The 19,428-nt window shown below is 38.6% G+C and overlaps 1 protein-coding gene across 2 annotated transcripts; it reads right to left on the bottom strand.

Annotated features, from left to right (window-relative positions):
• Positions 1-231: 231 nt before the first annotated feature.
• myt1a (myelin transcription factor 1a) lies at positions 232-17,040 on the bottom strand. Of its 2 annotated transcripts, none has more exons than XM_067445894.1 (23): positions 17,001-17,040; positions 11,335-11,426; positions 10,779-10,833; positions 10,647-10,677; positions 10,482-10,544; positions 10,163-10,398; positions 8,909-9,862; positions 8,638-8,772; positions 6,515-6,605; positions 6,304-6,423; positions 6,011-6,225; positions 5,648-5,838; positions 5,299-5,535; positions 4,977-5,131; positions 4,507-4,569; positions 4,032-4,100; positions 3,624-3,686; positions 3,412-3,495; positions 3,078-3,299; positions 2,789-2,880; positions 2,590-2,693; positions 1,681-1,824; positions 232-1,564 (listed from the first exon to the last, which is right to left on the bottom strand). In XM_067445894.1, the coding sequence occupies exons 1-23, from the start codon at positions 17,023-17,025 to the stop codon at positions 1,421-1,423; spliced, it is 3,585 nt and encodes a 1,194-aa protein (XP_067301995.1). In that variant the 5' UTR covers positions 17,026-17,040; the 3' UTR covers positions 232-1,420. The 2 variants fall into 2 exon arrangements, with proteins under 2 accessions (XP_067301995.1, XP_067301996.1); XM_067445895.1 differs by having other exon boundaries at positions 8,915-9,862.
• Between the last annotated feature and the right edge of the window lie 2,388 nt (positions 17,041-19,428).

The following is a 19,428-nucleotide window of genomic DNA, read 5'->3' as shown; positions in this document are numbered from 1 at the left end:
TTTGCAAGTTATATTTTTATGTAGCTAATCAGCTGAGGAGAAATCGTGACTGAATCACGGCGTATCCAGCAGATGTCAGCCAAGTATCCTACTGAGAGTTTGATTTGTCTTTCATCGTTTGGTCTGATAACTAATCAATATCATTGTTGAATCAAAGGCAAATACAAACTGGTTGTAATAAATCGACAGAAACCATCATTGTTAAAAAATATGACATACACATACTCTGTGTTGTAGGTGATAGAATTCCCATTTATTTTATCAACAACATGGGCAAAGACTATCCATATGCAGCAACCACTAACACAGAGACATTTACAAAATAAATATGCAACAAGATCTCCATTCAATTTGTTCTTAAATACTAAATAAATAACAATAAATACATCATATCTGTTCAACCCACTTCACTCTGGAGGGTGTCAAAATACTTTTATGGAAAACAGAACTCATTAAATAAATGAGAATATTAAAAAACAATATAAAAATTGTTAGGTAGAAAATATTTGCACTTAAAAAAGAGATTATAAATCTCTGTCTTTAAAATAAATAGGAAGGTTTATAAAACAATTTGCTGTCGATATTCTTAAAATATTGCCTCTTTAACAGCGCAGAGGGCAACGTCTCTCCTCTTAATAACTGTTTAAAAGCTGTGTATAGAATTTTGCTTTGTGAAATAAATTAAGTCCATAAATAGACAGTGATTAATAAATAAACAAAGTAAACCTTAACATGAATAAATAATAAATTAAACTTACATCTCAAGGACCCAATTTAAATAGCCATAATAATAATAATTACAATAATAACATGACGATGGAACTACAAACTATTCATGGAAGTGCAATATCTATGTTCTCAAATACGATAAATATTACTGAATGGAACAGGAGCACATTTACACCAAATATGAGACAACATTATCATACAGGGATCGAATGTAGCAGTGCTGCATACTAATCTTATTATGTCGAGGGAGGTCATTAATCGTGAATTCACCTTCGGAATTTAAACATAAAGCACTCTGTTACGCATACACACATAGACTCACCCCCACAGACACACGACAATCTCACGACTTATTGTTCACGGCAACCTCCATGCACTGAGGGAAGTAAGAAAGGCAGATCAGTGTCGGTGAGAGTTGCTCTAGAAAACAGTAACAAATGGTTTGCTCCAAAAAATACCCCAAAAGAAGAAGCGCCATCTTGGTTTAAGAGGCAAAGGATCTTGTATCTCATCAAAATTGCTAAGCAGCATAATTTGGAATTTGGTCCTTTTCTCTGACTTCCACAGGTCTCGTGACGTTCTTCGTTTTCAGAGGGCGCCACATACAAAACCTGAATGTCCTTAAACAGTATTTTTATGTTGTTGGTCTGGTTATTTAACCCACAGTGTCTTGCAGCTGCTGCTCCTCTGCTCACACCTCAATGCCTTTGACCGCCTGGTTGATGGACTCGAGTAGGGCTCGGTTCTCTGGGTTCTGATAGCACTCCTTATCGGTGAACATGTGGGTCAGCGTATCCACGTATGTGTCAAAATTGTTCTCAGTGATGGGCTCTTGCTGTGGTAAACAATAGATTGAGGTTTGTTATAAAAAAAGGAAGGGAAAGTAAAATATACAATACTTGTATTTGCTAGGCATAGTCATGAAAGGTAATTGATAGCAAGTGGACTGACCATCTGTGGTAGACGGATGTTGGCAAGGCTGCGGATGAGAGCCTGGCTCAGGCCTGACAGTTCCATAAACAGAGCCTCATTCTTCTCCTCTATGAGCTTATTCTCTTCTTCCATGCTCTTAAGGTTCTTCTCCATGGATGAGATCTAATAATAGAAATGCACGAATAAACAGCAGCTCCAAGCTTTGTAATATTGTATTTGATGTTTTGTAAATAATATCATTAAACCTTATGGAAAGAAATAAAAGAAAAATACTTTAAGTTATGGGATTTTCAGTAATGAACTAATGAACTGATTTAAAATAAGGATTTATCCTTAAAAATGCCACACACAAAAAGATGCTTGTTTAACTAGCCTTTCCATGTGTTTATCAGTGAAGGGCCAAATCCTATGTGTGCAGATTACTTTTAAATCATATATAGAGTGAGAAAGTTATACATTTATCTTAAATTGGAGTTCCTGAGACATGTACAGTACCGTTCAAAAGTTTGGGGTCATAAAGGGTAGCACTTTATTTTAAGGTGTCATTGTTATACAGTAGTGTAATTATATATTTAATAATAATAATATAATAATAATAATAATTAACTACATGTACTTATATGTACTTACTATAGGGTTAGGGTAGATTTAGGGTGTGGTTTGAGGTTTAGTTGCATGTAATTATGCATAATTTACTGTTATTAATATGGTAAGTACATATAACATATGTAAAAAGGACACTGAAAAATAAAGTGTTACCAAATAAAGTGTTACAGTCAAAAAATATCATAGATTGAGGACACGGGCAATGGTTGCTGAATATTCAGCTTTGCAATCACAGGAATAAGTTACATTTTAATATATATTAAAATACAAAAACAGTAAAAATAGAAAAGGGGTGTATATATGCATTTGATAAATCTAGACCTGTGTATGGAGGTTGGCCATGTCTGCTTCCATTTCAGTGTTCGACTCATTCAGCTCATTGATCTCTTTGTTCAGCTGTTTGATGTCTTCATCATTGTCAAGAACTGAAGTGATATAAAAACAATGTTTGTATTAATAAAGAGCACAAAATGAACATATTGGGGATGAAAGAAGAGAAGCAAATGATATTTGATCTTACCATCACTTGCCCTGAATTTCTTGCTGATGTAGTCATCTCCTGGGAACCTGGCTCTCTTCTTGTTAGCTGAAGCTCTAGGACAACCTGATAGACTGGAAACACATTATGATCATTACTTCACAAATGATTCTCTTTCCATCTTTCAATAACTACAGGAAGTCTAAAATAGGCATTTTGTATATTTCAAAACATATTAGTTTGCCAAATAGTTCAGTTGTTTTAGTTATATTTCAAATGTAGAAAAATATATAATCTCTGCATAGAAACATTCACTAGGCCTCGTCTGTACCTGCGATGAGTGAGAAAGCTGCCGTTGGCATGTCCTGATCCATCACATCCTGGCGTGGGGCAGGTCGGGCCCTCAGACTTGAAGGCCTTCCAGGAGAATGGTGTGCCATTTAACATGCCCTCCTTCTGCCGGCGTGCTGCCAGCGGGCACCCATAGGCACTACGGTGGGTGGCGTATTTCCCACTGATATGCCCCAGACTATCGCAACCTGGCACCGGGCACCTATAGAGAGGTAAGGGATGAACTGGCAGTCAGTTTTGGCTTTCTCAAAAGATTTGGTCTGTGCTCAGCAAATCCACTGGTTTAGAACAACAAAATAAATTGAGATTGTTACTTTAGGAGCTCTGAATCTTCCTTATCATCCTTCGTTGGGGTGGTTTTGATTCCTCCTTTCTTGGCACGTGGACATCCAGACAGACTGCAACAGAGAAAATGTAAATGTTATGTTTCTACATGTGCAGTTTGATATTTTTGACAGAAGAAGAGTTGCAAAGCTTGACGCTGATTCCAAAAGTGCATCTTGTAATATTAATCAAATTAAAATACCTTCTATGGGAAGCATAGTTTCCAGTGATGTGTCCGGATCCATCACAACCTGGAGTAGGGCATCTGGAGATCGCCAAGAGAAAGTGAAAGATACATTAGCATAAACAGCACTGCTTTAGACAGAGCCAATTCAAATATAACACATACAATCATAATGGAAATCTAAATAAACATTTGGCCTTCAGCCTGGATGCTAAATATGTCTCGGATGGTTTGATGCCTCTCTAGGACACAGTCCAAGAAAATTCAGTTTTTGACCACAGAAAAATTTAGTTATTGCTGGTTCAAAGAGTGCAAGCATAGCCAGCAAAAGGGACAGTAAACAGTGTTTGGCAGTAACAGAAGTGTTTAGTAGAGTCAACAAAGCAGTAAAGTTTGGTGAGGATTCATTAGAGGAAATAGACATACTTGAGTTCAGCAGTGTGGGCAGCCATAAGGGTCCGAAGACTTTTATCAGCAAGGGGACAACCAGAGAGACTGAAGAGCAGTAGAAAAACACCAGAATAGAGAATAGAGGGAAGAAGATTTCATTGAAGACGGAAGAATAAGAGTAATATTCTTTAATATTGCTCTGTAATCTATGTCTGTATTATGAATGGATTCTTTGCTGGAAATGCGCAAATTAACCGAAATAATCTACAAAAACACTTCTTACAAGAAGTAAATCTTGACTAATATGGAAAAACTAGTACTTATGAGGAAATAAAAATCATAGTATATGCTAAATGCATTAAAGAGACAGCATTTGTTTACGGTCACTAATACAAGTTTATGCTATAGCGAGCAGGAAGGGTTCAGCAGAGAGAAAAATAGATAAAAGAAAAGAGAAAACGTGAGTGGGGATGGTCAGAATAGAAATTCTGTGTCATAGCTTCTGGCATACCTGCGGTGAGATGCATAGTTCCCGGTTATATGTCCACTACCATCACAACCTGGGGTGGGACATCTGGAGAGAAATGAGGAGAGCATTAAAGCTCTGTAGAATCATTCTGATGTTGATGTTGACATGTGTTTTGGCCTGAAGCTCCACCCTCCTCTTATCTACCAATCACAAAGTCAGTAGTGTTTCTGCGTCCGGGTTGCCAGCTCTGCTCTAATGCAGCTACAATCGTTCCTGCAGTCTATCTGGCAACCTCGAGTCAGGGGGGAGGGCGAGAGGGGATACACTGCTCTACAGTCATTTGAAAGTGATTGCTGTACCAGTTTTGGCCACAATCTTACATACATTTGATATATATATAATCTTTGCAAGGTACTAGTTATAAACTTTTTTTTTTTTAGCTTTGCAGATGTGTTTTGTGTGTGTGTGTGTGTGGTGGTGGTGGTGGTGGGGGGGGGGGGGGGGACACTTACAGCAAGACCTCTTTCTTGCAGTCCTTGGGCTGGAATTTGACCTTGAAGCTGGAGGTTGTGACCTCACCAGGGTACTTCCTGTCCTCGTTGCTTTCCTGAGTGGCATCATCATCCTCTCCATCAGAGGAGGCATATGAATGTGTGGTGTACTCCACCTGAGGACAGTAGCACATCAAAACAGAAAACAGCTGAATTTCTAGAATGTGTAAAGTTTCCTCTTTTTTACTATTTATTGTTACAAAAAAGTATTACAAAATGTTCTCAGATTCATCTATGAAGTGAGAATGTGTAAATATTCATACTCAAATTGATAGACATTTACCTCCTCTGGCTCCTCCTCTGGCTCCTCCTCTTTCTGTCGGTTTGACTTGGTGTAATCCAGAGGCCCCTCCCACTCCTCTTGTTTGTAGGTGTGGCTGGAGTGGGGTGAGGTGACACCATGATGTTGAGAAGATGATGATGAGGACGAAGATGGGTCTGGTGACCTGACTCCTTCCCTCTTGGGTTTCTTCATGCTGAGGTCCAGAGTGCCATTCTCATCCACCTCAATGTCCATGTCCTTGATTGTAGAGAAAAAATAATTAGAATGTAGTGTATATAATTCAGATGTTATAGAACCCAACTTTCCTCCTGACTTAGTGACAGATACAGATAGAGAGGAAGAAACTCACTTTGCTGGTCTGATCTGGCTGACGAGTGCTGAGGTTTTCAGGTCTCTCCCAACAGCGGGTGGACAGGTTGAGAATGGCAGTGGCAGCCATGTGTGCGGCTTCGGCATCATGGGTATAATCGTACCCACTGGAGGTGGAAGAGGAGCTGCTTTTTGTGTAGCCCCCAGACAGGCTGTGGCTTGGGGATGAGGCTTTAGGAAATAATTTGGCTGTTAATTATAATGTTAAATGTTTAATATGCTATCAATTGTATCAAATGTAAACTGTTAAATGTTTCAATATGCTATCAATTGTTCATTATCTGTTGATTTCTATTTTATGTTTCTTACTCATTATATTAAAAGGAATGAGAGAGGTGCTTACATTTGAAGGCTTTAGGTGAGGTTTCGCTGGTGGGCATCTTGGGGGCAAGCATGCGCTTGCCAAATACCTGTACATCGAAGCTTGCATAGTCAAAGGACACCTTGGAATACTTCTCCAGCTCCTTGGCCAGGTTGGCCCGAGGAGTGGCCGGCATGGTGTTGGGCCTGTAGCTACCGTACTGAGGGATCTCCAGCTGTTTGACAAAACACATCGGCCTGTAGAGAAAAGAGTGTTTAGTCACAATGTTTAACCATCAAGCTTTTTTGTCAGTAAAAGAGGAGGAAAACACTCACCTGAGAACTCTGTCAGAGTTTGAGCCTCCGGTGACTGGGTCACTGACAGAGGTCTGCGGCTGTGACTGCTTTTCATGGCTTTTGTGTTTCCCTGCAGCAGCAATAGGGCAGCCGGAGAGACTAAAAGTGTAAATTGTAAGAAAAACACATGGTTTTTGGGACACATTTGTGAACAGAAACGGAAAAGGTCAAAATAGTTCAGCTGTAGTACCTGCGATGTGTGTTGCGGTTGCTGTTCACATGTCCCTGTCCAGTGCATCCAGGTGTTGGACATTTCAGTACGTTCTCATGCATTGCCAAGACTAGTGCCAAAAAAAAGACACATTAGTATACAGAGTGATTATATGCAACCATTCAAATGTTTTTTTAAGAATTGAATACTTTTATTCAGCAAGGAAACTAAATTAATCAAAAGTGACAGTAAAGATGTTAATAATGTTACAAAAACGTTCTATTTAAATACAGGTCCTTCTCAAAAAATTAGCATATGTGATAAAAGTTCATTATTTTCCATAAAGTAATGATAAAAATTAAACTTTCATATATTTTAGATTCATTGCGCACCAACTGAAATATTTCAGGTCTTTTATTGTTTTAATACTGATAATTTTGGCATACAGCTAATGAAAACCAAAAAAATAGCATATTTCATCTGACCAATAAAAGAAAAGTGTTTTTAAAACAAAAAAAAAGTCAACCTTCAAATAATTATGTTCAGTTATGCACTCAATACTTGGTCGGGAATCCTTTTGCAGAAATGACTGCTTCAATGCGGCGTGGCATGGAGGCAATTAGCCTGTGGCACTGCTGAGGTGTTATGGAGGCCCAGGATGCTTCGATAGCGGCCTTAAGCTCATCCAGAGTGTTGGGTCTCGCGTCTCTCAACTTTCTCTTCACAATATCCCACAGATTCTCTATGGGGTTCAGGTCAGGAGAGTTGGCAGGGCAATTGAGCACAGTAATACCATGGTCAGTAAACCATTTACCAGTGGTTTTGGCACTGTGAGCAGGTGCCAGGTTGTGCTGAAAAACAAAATCTTCATCTCCATAAAGCTTTTCAGCAGATGGAAGCATAAAGTGCTCCAAAATCTCCTGATAGCTAGCTGCCTTGACCGTGCCCTTGATAAAACACAGTGGACCAACACCAGCAGCTGACATGGCACCCCAGACCATCACTGACTGTGGGTACTTGACACTGGACTTCAGGCATTTTGGCATTTCCTTCTCCCCAGTCTTCCTCCAGACTCTGGCACCTTGATTTCCGAATGACATGCACAATTTTCTTTCCTCCGAAAAAGTACTTTGGACCACTGAGCAACAGTCCAGTGCTGCTTCTGTGTAGCCCAAAGTGGCTTGAGCTGGGGAATGCGGCACCTGTAGCCCATTTCCTGCACACGCCTGTGCACGGTGGCTCCAGACTCAGTCCACTGCTTCCGCAGGTCCCGCAAGGTCTGGAATCGGTCCTTCTCCACAATCTTCCTCAGGGTCCGGTCACCTCTTCTCATTGTGAAGCGTTTTTTGCCACACTATTTCCTTCCCACAGACTTCCCACTGAGGTGCCTTGATACAGCACTCTGGGAACAGCCTATTCGTTCAGAAATTTCTTTCTGTGTCTTACTCTCTCGCTTGAGGGTGTCAATGATGGCCATCTGGACAGGGCAGTCTTACCCATGATTGCGGTTTTGAGTAATGAGCCAGGCTGGGAGTTTTTAAAAGCCCCAGGAATCTTTTGCAGGTGTTTAGAGTTAATTAATTGATTCAGATGATAAGGTTAATAGCACGTTTAGAGAACCTTTTCATGATATGCAAATTTTTTGAGATTTTGGGTTTTCATGAGCAGTATGCCAAAATCATCAGTATTAAAACAATAAAAGACCTGAAATATTTCAGTTGGTGTGCAATGAATCTAAAATATATGAAAGTTTAATTTTTATCATTACATTATGGAAAATAATGAACTTTTATCACATATGCTAATTTTTTGAGAAGGACCTGTAAATGCTATTTGATTGAACTTTCGGTTTATCATAGAATCCTGAAAAATGTATGACGGTTTCCACAAAAAAAATTGTGAAAGAAAAGTTTCATATCAGCATATTAAAATGTTTTCTGGAGGATCATGTGGCTAAAGACCTGAGTAATGATGTTGAAAATCCAGCTTTGCCATCACAGGAAATGATTACATTTAAAATGTATTAAAATAGAAAACAGTAGTTTTAAATTGTATCACAATATTTGTGATTAGATTGTTTTAACAATCCAATAAATGCACACTTGGTGAGCATTTCAAAAACATTGAAACCTATTATGGTACTAGTACAAGATAATGCTTACTCTCTGGAGGAATTCTGTCCTTGTGTGGGCACCCAGAAAGGCTGCGGTGGTGTGGATATAATCCAGTCACATGACCTGTCCCATCACATCCTGGAGTAGGGCACTTTATTTCCTTCTTCTCTGATCTAGAACCTTCTGTGTTTAAGAGTGAAGAGACAAAAACAAATGAAACTCCACACCCCCACACACTGCAACTGCATGTTATCTAAAATCACTTGAGGCCGTAGAGGGTTACAATTAAAGTAGGCTAAATTAAGCATTTTGCTGTCACCTTTACCATAATATGCTCTACGAGCTGAGATGTCCATGGCTTTACTCATCCTCTCCTCTGGGCTGTGGTAGCGCTGCTGCTCAGGAGAGCAGCTCTCTTCAGAACTGAGGCCGTTTTGTTCAGCTTTCAGTGCAATGGCCTGTTCTAGAAGTCCCAGGTTCCCCCGTGTCATGTCATATGTCTCTGAGTCATCTGTGACCTCTGACCTCTGTGACATGCTGTCTAAATCGTCATCGTCTACTTCATCGGCCTCCTCTTCTTCTCCGTCATCTTCCTCTTCCTCGTCTTCATCTTCCTCTCCTTCTGAACCCAGCTCGATGACTACAGTGGGTGAGTCTTTATCTGAAGCATCATCTCTCTCGTCATCCTCCTCCTCGTCGTCGTCTTCACCAAGAGGGTGGTCTAGATTTATGTTGCTGTGTGTCATCACATCTAATTCCTGAGCTGAAGCAGCGGGGACAGGGGTGATTAGGGAGGATAGCTCTACCTGGGATTGTTCCTCTTCCTCATCTCCTTCCTCCTCATCATCTTCACTGTCCTTCTCCGTCTCCTCAGTCTCTTTGGTCTGGATTTTGCCAAAGTCTCCACTGAAGTACTGGTGGTCCGAGTTGTTCTTCTGGCTCAGACATTGTGTTTCCTCTTCCCCCTCTTCCTCGTCGTCGTCCTCCTCTTCTTCCTCAACTGTTGTCACAGGCTCGTCGGTCTCTTTCAGTTGCTGGGTCACTCGCTCCTCTTCCGTAATCTCTTCTGCTTCCTCCTCAATCTCTTCTTCTCGAGCTTGAATCTCTTCGGCGACCTGTAGCCCCTCCTCTGTATCGGTATCCAAGGTGATTTGTTGGATGGGCATGGCCTCAATATTGGCTTCCTCCTTCTCAATTTCGTTCTCTAGCACTGGACTTGATGTTTCTTGGACAGGTGTCTTTTTCTCTTCTGAATGCAATTGTGAACTTTCTTCTAAGGGAATGACAAAAATTACTTTTGATGTTAATAATTTCCTTTATTTAACCAGGTAAGTCAGTTAAGAACAGGTTCTCATTTACAATGACGACCTGGCCAAGAGGCAGCATAAGAAGCAGGTATAATACGGTAAAAACATTTTAAAAAATTGAAAAAAATTGTAAGAATGGGCCTGTGAAAATTGTAGAACTAATAAGTTAAAATACATAAAGACTAGGTTTGTACATGCACTACATGCTACATAACCATAATATAATTAAAAATTCAGAGGTTAATAAAAGTAGTTAAATTAAAGACCTGTCATTGCTTCTGGTATAGGTGTCTTTTCTTTCGCCTCCATTTCTTTATCGACAGTGTCCTCTTCAGACTCCACTTCCTCATCTTTTGCTTCTGTTTCACTATTTGTGTCACTGTCTGCATTGAACCCATCATCCATGGCCAGCTTTAAGGGGTTGGTTTTCTTTTTGGGGGCTGGCTGATTCTCTTCTGCCTCCTGGAGTTTTCTTTTCTTAGCCAATGGGCAGCCCAATGCACTGAAAAGGATGAAAAGGTTGGGTAAAAATTCTGATGTTTTTTGGTATTGGCAGTTATAAGAGACAGAATTCTTACAACTAACCTTCTGTGTCGTGCATACTTTCCGCTGACATGGCCTAGGCCGTCGCATCCTGGCGTAGGGCAGCTGCAAAATAGCAGTTTTTATTAGCTGTATTTATTACCTTACTGAATTGTGGTCTTTCTAAACGTTGAGTATCACTACAAGCATAAAAGCTCATTATCTCACCTGTACTCTTGTCCGACAAGCTCAAGAGGAACTAATATAAGGAGAGAGTTAAAAGCTCTGTCAGTCAATAAATTCACTGAAATAGACAAAAACGGATTTTTTTTTTCTCACAAGTTTTTAAGAGGCTCTTACCTCTGATTCCTTTTGAGCGTGTCCTTGTCCGCTTCTCGTCTGCGTCTTGGCTCATCTGAAACAAGTCCATTAGTGGTTACAACATTATTATATGTGAAGCATTAATTCTTAAAATATTTACACTCTTCATTTCTCTAAAATGTAACTAAAATATATTTCACTGTTATTTGGGGTTTCAAATAACATATTTGACATCTATATATTTTAGATTGTGATTTTTATGCTTAGATCTGAGTGGTTCTGATTTCACAGACACCAGAGTAGCCCTCAATCATTTTACAAGCTTTTTAAAGAGCTCAATCAATAATACACTCCAATAAGTTCTTTTAGTTGCTCATCCCTCCCAATCCTTGGTAAAAGTGAAGTGAAAGTCAAAAAGAAATGGGGCCCTCTCAGTGAGAGAAAATGTCAGAGCTTTAGAAAGGGAAATATACTTGTACCCTGTTAATCTATTAAATAAAGTGACTCTGACACACACACACACACACACACACACACACACACACACACACACACACACACACACACACACACACACACACACACAATGTCTCACTTTGAGTCTTCTACTCCTCTTGTTCTCACAGCTGCTAACTCTTTCCCCTCGTGTCCACCTCTGGCTCAGCAGCTGCCCTCTGAACTCATTCTCTGTAGGATAGAAAGGATAAGACATGTCCAAATATTTTGCACAATAAAATGAGCAAAAAATATACAGGTGCTTGTCATATAATTAGAATGTCATCAAAAAGTTGATTTATTTGACCAATTCCATTTTTTTTTTAAATGACACTTGTATATCATATTCATTCATTGCACACAGACTGATATATTTCAAATGTTTTTTATTTTTTTATTTTGATGATTATAACTAAGGAAAATTCAACAGAGGAAAATCCAAGATTCTGTATTCTAAATCCAAAATTCAGTTCAGCACTCAATACTTAGTTGGGGCTTATTTTGCCTGAATTATTGCAGCAATGCGGGGTAGCATGGAGTCGATCAGTCTTTTAACAGATCATCTGTGCACTATGTGCAGGTGCCAAGTCCTGGTGGAAAATGAGATCTGCATCTCCATAAAGTTGGTCAGCAGCAGGAAGCATGAAGTGCTCTAAAACTTCCTGATATACGGCTGCGTTGACCTTGGATTTTTAGAAAACACAGTGGACCAATACCAGCAGATGACATGGTTCCCCAAACCATTACTGACTGTGGAAACTTTACACTAAATCTCAAGCAACATGGATTGCGTGCCTCTCCGCTCGTCCTCCAGACTCTGGGACTCTGATTTCCAAAGGAAATGCAAAATTTACTTTCATCAGAGAACATAACTTTGGACCAATAGGCAGCAGTCCAGTCCTTTTTGTCTTTAGCCCAGGCTAGACGCTTCTGACGCCTTCTGTTTTTCAAGAGTAGCCTGACACAAGAAATGCGACAGCTGAAACCCATGTCTTGCATACGTCTGTGCGTAGTGGTTCTTAAAGCCCTGACTCCAGCTGCAGTCCCCTCTTTGTGAAGCTCCCCCACATTTTTTTAATGGGTTTTGTTTCACAATCCACTCCAGGGTGCAGTTATTCCTATTCCTTGTACACTTTTTTTCTACCACATCTTTTCTTTCCCTTCGCCTCTCTATTAATGTTCTTGGACACAGAGCTCTGTGAACAGTCAGCCACTTTGGCAGTGACCTTTTGTGTCTTGCCCTCCTTGTGCATGGTGTCAATTGTCGTCTTTTGGACAACTTTGTCAGGAGTCTTCTCATGATTGTGTAGCCTACATAAGTAGACTGAGCGACCATTTAAATGCCTTTGCATGCGTTTTGAGTTAATTAGCTGATTAGAGTGTGGCACCAGTTGTTTTCAATTTTGAACCTTTTTACAATATTCAAATTTTCTTAGATACTGAATTGGGGATTTTTCTTAGTTGTCAGTTATAATAATTAAAATTAAAAGAAGCAAACATTTGATATATATAAGTCTGTATGTAATGAATTCATATAATATATAAGTTTAACTTTTTAAATGGAATTAGTAAAATAAACTTTTTGATGGTATTCTAATTATATGACCAGCACCTGTATATATTAAAAGTTACACTAAAGCAATTCTTGGCAGTGGATTCCCATTAGTAAACCATAATGAAGAGTACTACTTTTTATATCTAAGGGATATTTTATAAATAACTTTAGTTCAAAATCAGCAACTAAAACACCAAGAAAGTCATATTTAGGAGCTTCTAAGATCAGAACGATCTTTGCCTGTAATGCTGATTTACACTCAATGTAATTTTCCAGGGGATGATTATCAGAAATGAACACCCCTAATCCAGAAGCAAACATTAAATATCCCCCAGAGGACATGCACTTTGGTCACTGAATAGGCTTTCAGCAGTACATCACGGTCTGACAGAATCTGCGTGCCTTCATGGCTCTGGTGTTGATTATTCATCCCGGGTGACAAGAGATGTGGCCATGACCCAGCTGTTTTTATCAGGGCGTCATTACATGTGGTCTGATTACGTTTTAAGCAGCACCTGGTGCTCATCCACGTCACACATGTAACAGGGAAGGGAATTCCCTTGAGAACCAACAATTGCGGCACTTGCCACATATGACACAATGCAATTCAAACTCACTGTCCTGTGTCTGTTCCCAGAGAAACAAGTTCAATCGATTTTAGTGCAGTTACTGAAAACTTTCTATAAAAGTTACAAAAAGGAACATAAAAATACGTCTGAACATTAATTTATACTATAGCACATTGGAGTCAAATCATATAATTAATGTTCTTTAAAATATTGCTTTAATTTTTTAATTTTATAGTTTGGAACTTCCATAGACATGCCATGTTATTTATAGAAAATGAGAGTTGATTTCAGAGTTTTTCTAACCATTCACTTGACCTAAATAGTTTCAGGGATCCATTGTCAAAAAAACATTAAGCCCACTTTCTCAAATGATTGAGGGGATACAAAAACTCCCCTAAAGTAGGCCCGTGCATCTATGAAATGGACCAATGGGAGTCCATGTTAGCCACAAATTGCTCATACGTTTAGAATAGGCTAATATTAGTATTTCTTTTGTCGCAATAGGCCCTTTGCTTCGAAAAAGCACCATGATGATGCTGCGCATAACCTCTTCTAGCACACCACGCCTTTCAATTACTATTAGCCAAACCCTCCGCCTTTATAGTCCGTCACTTTCGAGCAGAAACAATATTGAGCAGAATGTTTACGAGACCCGTCCCAACTTGACTGAATTATCAAAGCAAAAACGGTTAAAGCCCAAACTACAGAGGTCCTAAAACAAGCATGAGCGATGAATAAACAGTCATTTGAATGTAAAACTCAAAGAAAAGGCGACAACTAATAACTGAATAGTATATTATGTAGGCCTAGCCTGAAGTAAACAGATGGTTCGCTCGCATTGTTTTGTTTCTCGTAAATAACGCACGCATACAAGACAAAACATATGCTGCTTGTGCGTGACTTAAGGGTTTCTAATGTCTATTTGTCCACTCCCATAAAATGCACTGCATTTAGATCTCTGACTTAGTATGAACAAACTTCTAATGAATACTCCGCTTGCATTTAAACGTCCACGTTTCCAATTCTCAGGTAAATATTGTTTCAAAACAAGCACAACACTGAAATAGTAATATGGCAGCATGAATATTTTGTTATAGCTACGATAGAGGCCCTTTTACGTTCTTGGGTTTCTTGAAAATAACACCGCGATGTAATTGTCAATACAAGTATTCAAAAACCATTGTAGATTGATCCTTTTTACACAGCATACATTGTGTAGCAAAACTAGGACAAAATGCGCTAGAAATGTAAACACGGTGGAATGGCACTTTTTCTTTAAGAGATTACAAGTCCGACGTCCATTTGGCTTCAATACTAACGAAAATCCAAACCAGCCAACCTTTCCAAACACTGAATCTTTCATCCACATCAGCATCCGATTTAGTAAACAAACAAAATACCATAAGCAAACGGCGTTTTTTTTCAAGGAGACGAGAGCGGCCTCTTGCTCTTTGTAGGCTCTGTGTGTTAACTTCAGTGTTGTACACCTCCCCTTCAGAATGAGTCTCGTGCCGCTACCGTTAAAATCCTCTAAAAAATCGCTCAGGACCGGTCCGAAACCTCTTCATGTTGTAAGCAAGACGCATAAATCCATTAATCGCCAGGTTATGTGAACACAAATGCTGCCAAAATCATATCTCCAAACGCTTTGTCGAACGATACTGACTTACCTTTCGTTCACAGGCCCATTGTCCACCCCTCCTCTATCCTGCGCCGTGACATCATCATCATAGTAAACCATGTACAACACAAGATGGAGAGTGGGCCGCTATTGACCCCCCACACACACGATATAAAACACGCACACGCAAGAGGAAAGTCGTTTGACATTTCACCTACAACCTTAACTAATTTGAGTTATTTTTGAAAGAATCTCTACATTTTGACGCGAGAGTTCAGCCGACAGTTCAGCACCAGAACAGCGCTGGTTCAGTACCATGGACAAGAGCGCTATCCGTGACAGGTGCCTACTTTGAAGAAAACTCTGTTTTCGATTAATATTCAGCTGTATAACGATTCATGCATCGTTAGCTACACACACACACACACACACACACACACACACACACACACACACACACACACAATATATAAATATATATATATATATATATATATATATATATATATATATATATATATATATATATATAATTACATAGATCAAATAATTGAACTATCAAATGTTTTTAAAGCTGTTGTAGGATTGTTATACGCGATAATATTCAGTATTACATTTCACTGCAGATTGTACTGGGGGGGGGGGGGGGTCTTGAATATGGATCTATTTTTTCTTGCGTAATGACACATATTCGCCTTGCTTCAAAAGCGTTGAACTACTTTTTTTAAATGTTTTTCCAGAAGCCATAACGTGACCTAGTTTTGTGGAATATGAAATATCCGTCTAACTAAAACTGTTTAATTATTGTAATCTCTTCTGAGCTTGCCCCACTGTAAAATGCCAAATAAAACGACATTTAAGTTTAAGGGGTAGCTTAATAAAGCTATAAGGTAGCTTAATTTATTTTTAATAAAGTAAAATCAAAGAGATGTAAACACTTTTCTTTATCACTAATAAAATAGCCTACGGACAATAAGTTCATAGCACTTTTTTGGGACACATTGGATATCTGAATTTGAAACAAAGAAAATCGACAAACTCTAAAAACTCCTTTTAAAATGATGTTGCTAGCCTTATTGTTACAGTAGAACCAAACTAAATGAAATTGATAACTTGGATTAATGATAAAATAGCCTAGCCTGTTATATTAGCTATAATAGGTCATATGTGGAACTTAACAAAAAAAAGTGTTATTATTTGCTCTATAATAGCGCTATAATGGTGTGAGGGGGAGGGGAAACTCTATACAAAACTTAACAACAACAAAAAGTTTAGTATCAAGTATGAAGCTAGCCTTTGAGAGTTTTGCATATTTAATGAGACCGAAGTTCTTCGGTTACCAGCTGGAACTTTGCTCACCCCTCATCCTAAAGTTTCATACAGATGGATAGCCCAGCATACAATTAAAGCCACAGTCTGTTCCCAGTGGCCAGACACTGTGTATAAATATTACATAGGATGCCAGCTGAGCGAATGAGAAGCACAACAGCCCGGAATCCCCCCTTCATAGCCAGATGGACTGATCCCTCCCAAATACAAAAGTTTTAATACGCCAGAAGTCAGACAGCCTTTGAGTTTAAAGCACAACTCCCTCTCGGAGACAAAAGTTGCCTTTGTTTAAAACTGTCTGGACAGGGATTTCCTTCCGCAAGTTTTTAAAGATACAAAATTCCGGGATCTAAGTCAATACTATATGTTCGTCAATAGTAGAATGTTTTGAAAGAGTTAAAACGTAATCCAGGTCTATCCAGTCAACATTTTATATTGATATCTAAGATGAAAGTAAACAAAGAAAAGGAGAAAACGGTGCCTGCCGGTGCAGTTTTAAATTCTCATAGCACATACACGGGGGAATAAGTCCATAATTTAAGTTTTAATCACAATAATGAACTTAGTGTGCGCTTTCTTTAGCAAAAGCGTATCACATGCTATCAACAAAACTACAGCGAACCAGACTTTGTCTAAGTTTGACGTGAACAAAAATATTAAAAACACTTGATTAAAAAGAGTCAGTCACTCACCGAGAAAAGTTTTACACAACTTCATCCTTGCGGTGATTTCTTCGCATTCGACACCGCAAAACTAGTCAACTTCATTAGAGAAAGTTACTTTAAACAAAACTTACTGAAAGAGGTGGGCGGTCTTATATCGTAAAATTTTTCGTCTACCAATCAGCAGCGGTGGAGGTAATACTTGTTTTTTACCAACCAATGAGGGCGCGCCTCACTGACTGTGTCCCACACAATGACCTCTGAAAATGAAAACAAAAGCTTGTCTTGTACGCCTCGAGTCATGTGTCAGAATTTTTTTAAAGGAAAATCTCTCGCGATAAAACTTTTTACGATGTGATTTTGAACTTTCTAAAATAAAAAAAATTAACAACATTTTAAACACATTTAAATAGGGCAACTGAAGCTATTTTCCTTCTTAAGTAGAGAAAAGTTGGTCTCATTGTCTGCCAATAGCCTACTTTTTGTAGCGTACTACGTATCAGTTATGATATTTCTAGTTTTTTAAACATGCAGATGAACATATTTTGTAGATGTTCAGATTATAAACAATAAATGTTATATTCTTGCTTAAAAATATGTTCCCCTATAAATCGTAGGCTATGTAGCCTATTTTACAAACAATCTTACATTCCATCCCTGTGATTTATGTTTGGTTAAATTGATATGGTGTTTACCCATGAACAATGTCAACATTTTAATGGTAATAACTTTCATTTATTTTTATATAGCACCTTTCATGACCTCAAGGTTGCTTAAATGAAAAAAAAAAGGAAACTAAATATAAAATTATACTATACACTATATAAAATAATTTTTAAGATAAATAAAATAATATATTTAGAAGTATTCATTATTCAATGTTATGTATTATTTAAAAAATCTCAGTCTATAAATCAGCTAATCAATCAATGAAACCTCATGCCCTCAGATCTTTGTCATTCTTTCCCAAACTCAATCTGGTGCACCTCTCTTCTCCCCCACCCTTTCCCCTGTCAGCCCAGTGAGAAGGCATATGTGCTGGGTTACTGCTGGAGCCCACGTATGTAGGCCTCTTTGCGTGATCTGAAGTCTTACCCCCCCATGACAGATGGGCCTGCTGATAATGATGCTGAGAACACCCCACCACCCCCCACCAAATTGCTGTTGCCATGGTGAGTAAGGAGGGGGACCTTGGGACGTGTGGAGGGGGCCTGGGGTGCTTATTAAAGCATTTACACTTAGTGGACACCAGGCCTGTAGAAAGTGTGAAAAGCTTTCTTTGAAAAGACTTGTTTGAACATATGAGCACTTGGAGCCTGTCAGCAGTGGCTTCTAATACGTTCAACTGCAGACTGTATAATGCTAATGAATATTGATGATAGGACTTTTTATGGTGTCTGTTTTGAATCTGTTTTTTTTTTGAGAGTGTGTTGATTAATTATTTACACTCTTCTTCTCATACATAATGGTTGATGATGTCTGTTTATTATTGTATAACTTTACTGGCTTTATAATCAGCTTCATGTTGGGTGAGATCAGAGGGCTAATCTTGTAGTTGTATGTGGAAAATGTCTACAGGGAGGGAAGACATAAACCCACTCTCTCTCGTTCATGCACATGCACACGGCCTCATTACAATAACAATGGCTGACCACACTTTAGGGCGGAGCTTAGAGTGTGATTTCCAGGCCACTGAGCGAGGCTCCCTAAATGAGCTTTGTGTGTGTGTGTGCGTGTGTGTGTGTGTGTGTGTGTGTGTGTGTGTGTGTGTGTGTGAGTGTTAAAGGGCTTTTTGGCACAGCTGTCACCCTGGAGGGTGATATCAGGCAACCCCAGCTAGTCTCCCTTTTTTTAAGAATCTTGTGAGAAAAAAAAATGGGGGAAGGGACTGAGAGAAGAAACAACTAAAGTTTAGATGAGATAACAGCAAACCAATTTATGACTGAACAATAAGTAATATTGGACACAGTAAACAGTATAAATAAACAAAACACACGGCAAATTAAGCATTTAAATGTGTTTATTCTTTGGTGTACATTTGCAAAACTTGTGTTTTTAAAGTTCAAAAATAAAGTTTAAAATAAAAAAGAACATTCAAAATAACAACTTAATTTAAATATTTGGATTAATAGTAATTGTTTATTTGCATATACAGAATATTTCATGTTTTATATAATGAAGAAAACTTGCATATTGTATATAATGAAGAAAACTTTATTGATTTCAAATACATAAAAAAACTATGCTTGTCTTGACAAGCGAAATATATGCTTCAGTCATAAATATATGCTTCAGTCATAAATATATGCTTCAGTCATAAATATATGCTTCAGTCATAAGGCTCTGCAATATTGTTATATTGTGTGTAAAGACAAAGGCCTTTGATTGCTTGTGGACTAAAACCTCAGAACTTTCATATTCAGAAAACTTTGTTCACTACTAACAGCTTGCATTTTGT

Source organism: Pseudorasbora parva, chromosome 6 (assembly GCF_024679245.1).
Source record: "Pseudorasbora parva isolate DD20220531a chromosome 6, ASM2467924v1, whole genome shotgun sequence".
In the NCBI taxonomy this organism is placed as follows: domain Eukaryota; kingdom Metazoa; phylum Chordata; class Actinopteri; order Cypriniformes; family Gobionidae; genus Pseudorasbora; species Pseudorasbora parva.
This window is presented reverse-complemented; position numbering and strand designations above follow the sequence as displayed.